General features: G+C 33.1%; 1 protein-coding gene across 1 annotated transcript; it reads right to left on the bottom strand.

Moving 5' to 3' along the window:
- Positions 1–2,512: 2,512 nt before the first annotated feature.
- Positions 2,513–7,715, bottom strand: LOC131030423 (amino acid transporter AVT1C). The gene is made up of 13 exons (XM_059219861.1): positions 7,560–7,715; positions 7,264–7,471; positions 6,406–6,686; positions 5,621–5,835; positions 5,410–5,433; positions 5,135–5,315; positions 4,817–5,036; positions 4,437–4,572; positions 4,323–4,342; positions 3,709–3,854; positions 3,553–3,596; positions 3,207–3,269; positions 2,513–3,133 (listed from the first exon to the last, which is right to left on the bottom strand). Exons 2-13 carry the CDS (start codon positions 7,443–7,445, stop codon positions 3,038–3,040), a joined length of 1,608 nt encoding a protein of 535 aa, XP_059075844.1. The 5' UTR covers positions 7,446–7,471; positions 7,560–7,715; the 3' UTR covers positions 2,513–3,037.
- Between the last annotated feature and the right edge of the window lie 4,165 nt (positions 7,716–11,880).

Below are 11,880 nucleotides of genomic sequence, written 5' to 3'. Positions count from 1 at the left end.
AGTCCCTTTAGGTGGTGCATAAGTTGGTGGAAATGAGTGTTAGCCAAGGGTCTGTCCTCCGCCCAAACATCTTCTCAGCATCTCACCTTCCTGCCATTTCCAAGTTGCCATTTCAATCCCTCTCTAACAACCAATCTGCTTTTCAGGATGTCATTCCATAACTTGGAACCTTGGGGGAGGTCAACTGCACTCAAATTGTAATAGAATTGCTCCCGGTCGAGGTACTTTGCTCTAATAATGTTACACCAATCCACCTCACCTTTAGCCAGGGTCCAACCAATTTTTGCTATTAGCGCCTTATTCAGGGCATTTATCTTTCTTATACTTAGGCCTCCCATAGATTTGGGTAAGCACACACTATCCCAATTAACCAAAGCAATGCGTTTTTTATCCTCTAGGCCCGTTCATAAGAAGGTTCTTTGGATTTTCTCAAGTTTTTTCCCCATGGCACCTGATATTTTAAACATGGACAAGAAATACACAGGAATCCCCTGTAGGGAAGCTACGAGGAGTTGGAGCTTCCCTGCACTACTAAGGAACTTCCCTTTCCATCCAGCAAGTTTTTTTTGCATCTATTTAAGGATAGTGTTCCAGAAAGAGGGAGTGACTTCCTGAACCATAAGAGGGAGACCAAGGTAAGTCCCCGAGAGAGCCGCAGATTTGTACCTAAGGATATAGAGAATTTTGAGTTGGAGGTCATTAGGAGTGTTGAAGAAGAAGAGGTTACTCTTCTCATAATTAATACATTGACCAGAGGCCTTGGCATAATCAGTTAGTAGGTTCTTCCACTGTTTACCCTCCATGACAGAGGACTTGCCAAAAAGAAAAGTGTCATCCACAAATTGTTGGATATTAGAGGGGGGGAGCATGGAAGCAGCTTTGAATCCTTGAAGTCTTCCATGAGTATTGTTATTTATATGAATAAATGGTATTTTTTGAGTTCAGTTATCAAATATAAGAATTAGAATTACAAGATTTATTCTCATTAAAATATGTTAATATCATTTAGATTAAATATAAACTGTAATTCTATAGATATCACTATTCAGGTAATTATTTTAGTTGTCTATTATTTCATTTAAAAAAATATTATATTATTATATTAATTAAAGTAAGTTGCTATTATATTATGAAATTGTAATATTAAATTATTATATTTTAAGATATTTTTATTATCATTTTTTAATATTCTATTAAACTCTTGACAAAATTTTAAAAATTATTAAAATCATATTTGCAACTAAAAGACAAGTTGCATTAATTATAATCAAAACAAATTCAATATGATATGAAATAAATAAATATTTTAAATGAAAACATATTCATATTTTCTACTTTATAAGTGAATAAAAAGTAAATCAAATCTAATAAATGACAACATACCCATACTTTTTGTTTTTATTTAGAAATATGTAAGCTCCTATAATTTATAATACAAATTTTGATCAGACTATAAAATATTTCATTTTAAAAAATATTCTTGCTAAATATATAATATTATAAATTATATAATAAATCTAACCTCTAAAACTCTAATTATAAATTTAAAAAAAAACTTCATATCACAATATATTAGAAAAAAAAAATTATATTAAATTAACGAGCCCCACTACTAGTCCATCTCTAACTAATTGTGAAGTAATTTGAATCATAAAAAGAATGAATATACCACTTGTGAACATGGAGCACTTACATGAAATTTCTAAAGATGAAACGGACTTTATAATTAAGTTTAGGAGTATAATTTATTATACAATTTATCAATTATATTTTTTAAATGATTTTTTTGAAATTTGATAAAATTTTTGATAAAATTTAATTAATATCATATTTTTATTTAAAATATAATTTATATGCAATCTAGATAATTTTAATAAATATTTTTTGGTAATCATAAATATTGTTATTTTTAATTTTTATATCCAAAACAAATGATCTAATAAATAAACACAAAAATATACTATATTATTATAAAAATAACACATAATTATACAAAATACAACTTGTATTCAACTTTAAATGATAATGAAACTTTTTGACAACTTTTTACATTTCAAGACAAAATATAAGATATTTATTATACTCACATTTTATATTTATGATAGGACAAACATGCAATATAAATTATTCCAATGCAAATACTTGTACACATAATAATAGTATTTTTTTATAAAATGACAATATTTTTTTAGAAGACCCCCTTAATCTAAATGACACACTTATATCGGATGGTTATGATATTTTTATATGAAGCCAAAAATATTCTAACAATAGGACCTTCAAAAATACTTTTTTAGGACCCTCAAACAATAATCCCTCCTTCAAAAATACTTTTTTAGGACCCTTAAGGCTGAAATCTGACTCAAATCTCTTCAATAAGACAAAAACTAAGAATTATCCATTCTACAAAAATCACCCAAAACAATATCACCACCTCATTTTTTATTTTTTATATATTATTATATTAATATTGAAGATAATCTTGATTGACCATATCTGAGTTTATAAATAATGTAGACAGGGAGAACAAGTCATATTTAATGAATAAAACATAAAACATGGCTTAGATGATTTTAGATCCCTTCCCTTACACGGCAAAATATCCAGTGATACACTCATCTGCAGACACATGACTTCATAACCAAGAAAAAGCAAATAGCCTTGTGCCTGATGATAACTTTAGTCTTTAGTCTAGACTTATGATGAGCTGTTAACAAGTGTTAAAAAATTACAAGCTCATTTAACACACACAACACTCGTCTTGTTTGAACCTGTTCCCCAACTCCAATGTCAACAAATTTTAGTAAGCCATAAAATCTGACTTCTTCAGCATCTCTCCTCGGCCATAACTAACATGCCACCAATCATATTTCTATAATTTTATAGTCCTTCCTTATAAAAGAGGCCACTGGTATATGCTTTGGGGATTCAACATTCAATATAAAATATTAGTTCATGACCCACTTGAAAATTCCCTCAGATAAGGAGATAGCAGTAATATATTGGATTGGATTGGATTGGACTTTGTTTTGGTGCATTAATGCAAGTTATGTATGATCCCAGCAACAGAAGAATATGTGCCAATTGCTGAACATGCCACACCCATAATGATTATGGTTGTGCATAGTATGACCTGCACCACATCCACAATGAATCATACTGCTACTCTCAAGGAAAAAACAAATAGAAATATATCAATCATATACCTGCATCCATGTTACTTTATGACCAACTATGCTCAGAAAGCAAACACATGGCAAGATTAAAGCCTGCAATCCAAAACTCATATCTCAGTTTATTGTATCAATTGTCAATCATAAGCAGAATGATTATAATTTTTAGTTTTAATTGTGTACATTTTTTTATTAACGATTCAGATCACATTCAATGATTCAGTATTAGAATTTCTTTCCTCTTTCTAATAATTGATCTTTGAATGTGATCCAAAATGTTTATTAAAAAATATACACCATTAAAACCAAAAATTATCATACACTACTTCATGAACTGTGAGAAACTCATAACAATTATAATAAAAACTGAAAATTTTACCACAAGCATTGTAAGCAAAGATCCGATAAGAGCCATCACAAAACCTATAAAATAAGTGAACAAAAAAATGTGAAATAAATGTCATCACAGAACCTTCGAGTACATTAATTACATAAATCAGAAGACTTGAAAAAGCTGAAAAGAAAGTAGTCTTACCAAAGAATGGTACCACAAGAGCCACTACTAATGTAGAGACAACAAGAGCAGTCCTAATTATTACAGAGAACCAGTGTAAACCCATTGAAGTTGAAGGTAACAGCTCCTCCAGGCTCAATGCCACAGGGGTTATGGTCAATGCATATGTATGAACTGTTAAGGAAAATCATATCAATAAAAGTAACAAGTTCTAGTTGAATTATCTTTTATGTTGGAAAATGAGTCATATTTGAACAATCAGTTTTACTTTTTCGAATGTTTCTTTTTCTTAAAGACAGTCTGTAATTCGGTGATAGAGCATCCAGTAGCAAGAGAGATCTTAAGTTTGATTCCTAGTGAATCCATAAAGAATTTAACATAGTATCAAATCTCAGATTAGGAAAGTTGGGCCATGCCCAAACATCTGTAAATGTGACTCAAAAGGAGGGTGTTGGAAAATGAGCCACATCTGAACTAAAAATAAGCCAATCATCAAAAAGACTAGTAACTCAATGAAAAACACTCAACAATAAAGCACCCTACCAGCAAATAGGAGGTCCTATATTTGATTTTTAACTAGTCCATTGAAAAATAACATTTTATATTCCGGAACACTTAAAAGAGAAAAAGGATATTTGGTGAATGGATTCACAACCTGCAACCAAAAAAAAAATCCAGTTACACTCCCATTTTTTTTGACATGTTTTATTTTAAAGCTGAGTTTATTAGAAAAGTATCAATAAGATTACCGTGGTCCAGACAGCTATTTTGGAAGCTACAAAATTGGTGGGCATATTAAGTGTAAACTGAGACTCTGTTGCATCTCCAAACATCATATAGCCCATGACAGCAACAGCCGCGTACATGGTTGTGCATGTTACAAAGCTGCAAAGCTCATCATTTAGCAATAACCTTGGAAAGCAAAATCATATACTATTTTTCCTGTACTATATACAAAGCAAACAACAGCTGTATGAATGATTATTGGAAAAAAAACAAATATACCAAAATAACAGGCAACAGCTATTGGATCTGTGATTTGGGCACTTCAGATTCTAGTCCACAACTCAAAAACTATTTAAAGAAAAATACTGAAACAGGAAATTATAAATCAAGTTTATCTAGATACCTTGTAATGAGAACAAGAGTAAATTGTGAGCGGTTTTTCATAGATGTGTAGATGTTTGGGTAAACAGCATGGCCAGAATAGCAAAATCCATATAAACCAATCGCTATAGGAAAATTGGTGAGATTCAAAAGAGTTCCTTTATGGTGAATCCCAACATGATCCACAGTTCCAACCCAAAATAAACAGATTACTACCAAAAATGAAGCTATTACTCCACCGGCTGCATCACCAAACCAAATCAATTCATCAGCTCATTAACACATTACAGGGGTTAAATAAAATGCCATTAGTTTCTCTGAATAAACTAATATAATGTACCAGAAATATATGATAGAATGCTTAAATCTCGAAGCCAAACGGTAGGAAGAACAGAAAGAGCTGTGATCAGTGCAAACAACTGGTGGGAAGTAAGGTGGAATCCAGCAAAATCAAGGTGTGCATTGGGAAATAATGATGAAAGATTGTCACTTTCAAGTATTATGTATTCTACACAGGAAGCCTGCACAATGCCCATGCGTTTATGTCAGATGTATAATTTAAACAAACACTTCCAATACCAATTTAGAGAAGAAGAGTTTTCATGGTATACTCACATACAGCTCGGCATACAGAATAATCTGAAGACAGAAAGTAGAAACAAAAGGGTTAGTCCCTAATCAATAGAAAAAGCATTTACAAATTCATTGCTATGTACAGCCTAAATCTCTCTGCTACGCCTTTGAGCATACCCATTAGATGGTAATGCTTAAATTTGAGTTTTCTTCAATTGTTCTATCATGTGAATTATTTAGGGGAAAAACTTACAGAAACTACAATACGCCCTGTGGTCCCAAATGCAGCCTGGCCTATATCAGGATAGGTCTCAAGGCCTGGTGCACTTTCCAAACAGTCGCGCAGCAGGACACCGGTGTAACAAGACAGTAAAGCAAATGCAAACAGAATACCCAATCCCAACCATCCTCCTTCTTTGATAGCATATGGAGTTGACAGGATCCCAACACCACAAAGCACATTCATTCCTGCAAAATTCCATTATTGTCAGATCACAGCTATAGTTGGCTATAACAGAGAAGATTCTCACCACATCTTATTTATGGCAGTAAATCACATAAAAACTTAATGGGTCACAGTTAATTGCAGAATCACCTAATGGGAGACAGTTAATTGCAGAAACTTTTTAAATAATCTATGAACGGTGAAAAACTCATGTTCAACAATAAAAACCTGTCAGATAGTTTCAATTTTTCCTATTCAACCATATTCATACCAAAAAATAGTATGCATCTGACCTTTTCCCCTGAAATTTCATGCCTTGCATTTCTAATCCAAAATTACACTTAGTTGTCTAATCCACAGTTCACTTGAATCTTGAGTTATTTAGCTCTAAGTTCCAAGTTCTTGTATTATGATTATCACAAACCAGATTTGACTTATTAATGGCAGCAGATTTTGATTTTTTGTAATTGTATCAGAACCAACTTGGCAAAAAAACATGTCAACAGTTATCAAACTTTCCATAAGTGAATTCCTAATAATTAGGATTTTCTTAGATGCAACCCAATAATGAAGATGCAGTAGGATATGTATACCATTGAGCAAGGCATGTCCGAAGGCACATTTGTGAGTAGTTGGGAGGTGATCATGTGTGGCTCTTCTGAAAGAGCGTTTCTTTGGTTGCAGAGGAGGAAGTTGGGCTTCCTCTGCATTTGAATCCGCTTTTATTGTTGGCAATAGAGGCTGGGTAACCTCTGGAGTATTTCTCCTCCTGAAGGATGATGTTAGATAAGAAGAGCTGAGTCTGCTTAAGCTTGGAGTGCCCAAAAATCCAATGTTTGGAGAAGTTAAACTGCTGTACATGTCCATCGACTGTCTGCAAACAAAAACATCAAAAATCATATAATACCCAACAGAGTAAAAAATGACTAAAGATTAAAGCACACAAACTTTAAAAAAAAAAATAGACAAATAGTAGGCATGAGTTTTCTTGAATCGAAATTTTATATTGTACTCAGCAATCCATTATCATCAGACACTCAGCAATCCTCCATCATCAAGGAAGATACTCTTCTTCTTTCTGATGATGGATTACTGAATGCAATATAAAATATCGATTCAAAAACATACACTTAGATACCAGAAACACTTAGATACAGACAGACAAATACCCACAGAAATAATGCAAGTAAGCTCACATTTTGAAGTGGAAGAAAACATGACAACTATGGATATTCAAGATTTGGAAAAAAAAACTCATATGCATGTCTGTGAAATAAATAATCATTCTACCGTTATGATACTGAATTTTCCTTCATCAAAAGATCCAAGCCAAACAAGGATCTTTCTAAGCACAATTATGATTCAAATTCAGACATCATGGGCATTCCATATGCCCATTTGAAGAGGAAAGAAAAGAAAATTGCTAATGTGACTATATTGGTTACCATCACCTGTAACTCTGCGGCCATGCAGCATTATAGGAACCAGTGATATGTTGTGTAGGCGAATCTGGGGAAGAATCCGAGGAGTCTGAATCATCGTCACCTTTCTCCTTCAACTTCTCTTCATGCTCATCTTCCTCATCACTATCTATGTAGAACTGGTGATGTTTAGAAGATTCAACAGTATTCATCCTGTTCTTGTGAAACAGAGATTTTTCTGTAAACCAAAAAAATCTGGTCAGAAAACAAAGCCTGCGCTTGTATAAGTTATCATAAGAATTCAGAAGAAAAGCTGCACTTCTTACCGAGCTAACCAAATCTGTTATGAGATGTCTGACAGAGACCAGAGAACTCCTTCCCTCTCGGACCTACTTGTTTCAAGTGAATCACATAAAATTACAAAAATCATGACTATTTGAGGACAAAAAAGTAACTAGATGCAATCCGTTTGCCTCGGAGATGTAATCTCTGAGCTGGGACATCTGTATATTACGAATGATATAAAGCAGCTCCCATTTTTTTTAAGAACGTGGACAAGGGTCCTAGTCATTCTGGAGTTGGGCTGCCCCATTTAGCTCATAATAAAAACAAAAAGGCGCTGTGGCTGTGAATTGATTGGCTAGGAATTAGTCACTATTTTAAGTAGTGAATTGGAATGAAGGGAATAAACTTTCCCGGGGTAGACCTAATCGAATAAAACGTCTATATAAGTACAATTAATTTAGATAATTAGTAGCAGTTTGAGAATTAGAAATGTTGAGTTTATTAATTGAAATTGTATAAAAATGTATTTAGTTTAATAATTGATGAGTTCAAAGAAGATTTAATTGTTTTGTAATCAAAATTTTCTATTGATTCTACACAAGGGCAATTTGATTATTAGAGACAAATATGTGACCATGAACTTGTCTTGTGATAACGAACTTGACCTCTATGATATTTATATTATTATTCTTCACTTTTCTTGAGATGTCTTGATGTCTTATATGCTTATTGATGTATAGAAGGGCTATCGATATTGACAAATATCTTTGTTAGGTTGTTATATGACCAAGCTCTAAGGACCACTTTGCCTTGATCAACCCCTTAAAATTAAATTGTATAGAAAACAACACTCTTTGTTCATGTAAATGCCACTAGAATGATTTTGTGGAGATAGATTCCTTATAGAGAACCCATTGAAATATGTAAAGAAAATGATTTCTCCATATAATTTGATTATTGTAATTAATGCATTGAATGCCTTTAAATACGAGGATATAGTAATGAACACACAAACTTGTGTTTACTTAATCCTAGGTTGAAAGAGTAAAAGACAAAGTCAATCAAGTGTATCTAGGTTTGTGAGCATGAGAAAGGAAATTAGTGGTAGGTGCATAGAAAGATTTTTAAATGATAGGAGGATATCATAGGGAAGGAGGGAAAGATTCCCAAGGATTTTAAAGAGACATGAGAGAGGAAAGTGGAAGAAAAATGAGAACAATTAGATCATGTCCCAAAATCTTGATGGGAGATGTGTGGATATAATAAGAGGGAGAAAGATAATATGGAAAATGAGAAAAGGAGAATAGCAAGGTCATGCCCTAAGAGGTAAGAGTAAAATTAGGTATAAACACCTAAAAAGGAAATATTTATTATTTATTTAATTATTTTATCATCATTCTTCTATTAATTAAATCCATATTTTAATTTGATTAATTAATTATTTAGCATTTTTCTCTCTTAATTAAATCATTATTTTCATTTATTTAATTAGTTCATTAGTCTTTTCTGGGATGACCCCAAAATGCAGCGGTTAGTTGCAAGCCTCCTACATGGGAGGTCTTGGGTTTGAGTCTACTCGAGGCCCATGTGTCCTATAAGGGTGTTATTGCCAAACAAACATGAGGATGAGACCCCTAAAAATGTGGTCTTGTTGGTTAATAGCTCCAGTCAAAAGTGAATACTGCTTCGGCTGTGATTTATAAAAAAAAAATCATTAGCCTTTTCTGACTTATAGTTAAACACATATTTATTATTTATTTAATTATTATAGTCCCACTTTTTAAAAAAATTTAAATAAAATAAATAATTTTATTCATTTTATTAATTCGTTATCTTCCTCTATCTAATCCTAGCACTCCAACTTGTTCACATGGATCATAATCTAAATTCATAGTCATGGGATAAGTGTCTCCCCTTCACATGCCTTGTCACTCATTCATTAAATCTAGACACCTTATTCTACATCAAAAAGTCAATCCACCTCTTAATCTTATCCCTTCATTCAAAACTAACCTCTCAATCCTATTCACTGTACCTCCACCTCTTAATCTCATTCATCGATCCATTTTAACCTCTTAATCTTATTCATTATTCTTTCCCATCTTAATAATGATCATTTATCTTTTAATCTCTTAGTCTAAGCCCTTGATTCTCTTGAAAATTTCTATAAAAGAGCTGTTTCTCCTATTTTCACCTACTTAGTATGCATAGAGAGTACTTGTTTAGGGCTTCATAGTATCCATTCTAGCTATCGTTTGGACACTTTGTCTTGGAGATTTGTTCATTGGCATATTCGTATTTGCATATTTGTTTTTACCGGCAAATAGGTCCAGGTTATGCATTGGTAGGCTTATCTATTTCAGATCAGCACGACATGCTTTGGAGATGATTTTGTTGTTATTATAAATGCATTAAGCCGACATGTTGAATCGGATATTGCATCGGTTATTGATTTACTTGTAACTATTTTATTGTAATATCTTTTAGAGCCGACCTACTAAAATTGGTCTTAGGTTATGGTATATATGTAAGATCTTATTTGTAAGATCGATATGTGATCAGGATAAGGAATTGTAAGAAGGTATATGCAAGAATAAGGAGAGCTATACATGCAGACATCATTTGAAGGTGAAGCAAGGTTTTTGTGAAGGCAATCATAACTACACTGGTACTGAATCCAGTATATGAAGATGTTATTTTAAGCAGTACATCATTATTGGATTTAACCATCCAATTATAGTCAGTGTGACTCCTATTTGTGTTTGAGCAGTGAGCTCTAGGCGCTTGGCCTTTCTGCATGTGCAGACCCCATTTGTATACACATACTATCTGCAGTAGTATCATCTGATTGTGGGTAAGGTTTCCCACCGTGGTTTTTCCCCTTACAGGGTTTCCACGTACAAATATTGGTGTTATGTGTTGTGGATGTTATTGTCTTTCTGTTTCATACATTAATCTTTACCGGTACTGCAATTAACTGATAAACTGTCTATCGGTATAAAGTTTGGTTTACTGGTATTAAGCATTAAGGTTGGTTAAGTTGTTTTTGGTTTGAATTTATTAGACAACTGATTCACCCCCCCTCTCAGTTGTCTCCAGGACCTAACAATTGGTATCAGAGCTTAGTCCTCTTTTTGCAGAAGTTTAACAGCTTGAGGAGATCCAATGTCTACGAACTATTTTAGGAAGGACAGTCCTAAACTTGATGTAGCCAACTATGGCATATGGAAGATCAGAATGGAGAGACATCTAAATTGCATTGGAAAGGACATCTAGGATGCTAAAAAGAATGGCTATATTGCTCCTACTCAAAGTCAGCCTAATCCACCTACCTTAGGAAAAGATGAAGAAAATGATTGCAAAGCAAGGGAAGCACTTTTGAGCGCATTATCAGATCAACAAATCATGGGATTATCAGATAGGTCTACTACTAAAGCTATTTGGGATCATTTGGAAACATTGAATGAAGGAGATTCCACAGTCAAAATTGCAAAACTTGAAAGCTTCCAAGTCAGGTATGAAAATCTGAAAATGGAAGAAGATGACAGGACTTCTGCTTTTATGGAAAGAGTAAATGAAATTGTTTTGGGTATTAAATATTGTGGAGGAACCTTAAGTGAAGATGAAATTGTTTCAAAAGTTTTTAGAGGATTGCCACCAGCATATAAAATGAAAGTTACTGCTATAAATGAGTTGAGAACAATGCCTAATACATCAGTAACTAGGGATACATTGATTGGAAAACTTTTAGCTTTTGAAATTGAGGAATTTGGTCATGTTGTTACTATAAAGACAGATTTATCTTTTAAGGCATCAACATCATCTGCACCATCTTTTGACAAATCTGATTAGAAAGCCTTTTATGCAAGAGAACTTGAGGAAAGCACGAGAGAAAATGAAGAACTTGAAGCACTATTTGTAAGGAAAATGCCTAAAGGTCCAGTTGGAAGTAAGTATGAAGGTAAAGCACCCTTTAAATATTTTAACTATAATAAGATTGGTCATATGGCTTCAAGATGCCCTGATAGACATGCTAGATGAAGAGAAGAAGCTAGAAGAACATACAAGCCTAACCCTAAATATCTTTAGATGCAAATTTAAGAAGAATAAAGATAAATCTTGTTATCTTGCTGATGAAGGAGTCACTGATGATTCTGATGAAGATCCAACAGACAATGGATGGGTTTTTGTTGCTATAACAGAAGATCAACCGGCACCTACTGTTCAACCGGTAGAGCAGGCCCTGGCAGCTAAAGTTGAAGTTAAGGATGAATGGATCATTGATTCAGGATGTTCACATCATATGACTGGTGATAAAGGTAAATTCTTGAACTTTCAGGAATATAATGGAGGTCTGGTAAG

The sequence above is a fragment of the Cryptomeria japonica genome, chromosome 4 (genome assembly GCF_030272615.1).
Source record: "Cryptomeria japonica chromosome 4, Sugi_1.0, whole genome shotgun sequence".
Lineage (NCBI taxonomy): Eukaryota > Viridiplantae > Streptophyta > Pinopsida > Cupressales > Cupressaceae > Cryptomeria > Cryptomeria japonica.
The sequence above is the reverse complement of the archived record's forward strand: the minus strand, read 5'-3'. Positions and strand labels throughout refer to the sequence as shown.

Bases quoted from the DNA above. Each gene is read 5' to 3' on its own strand.
- LOC131030423 (XM_059219861.1), bottom strand. From the start codon at position 7,445: ATGAATACTGTTGAATCTTCTAAACATCACCAGTTCTACATAGATAGT. The intron at 5,434-5,620 runs GTAAGTTTTTCC...TTCTGTCTTCAG, and splicing joins CAGGGCGTATTGTAGTTTCT to ATTATTCTGTATGCCGAGCT. The intron at 3,134-3,206 runs GTATATGATTGA...GATGTGGTGCAG, and splicing joins ATAAAGTAACATGGATGCAG to GTCATACTATGCACAACCAT.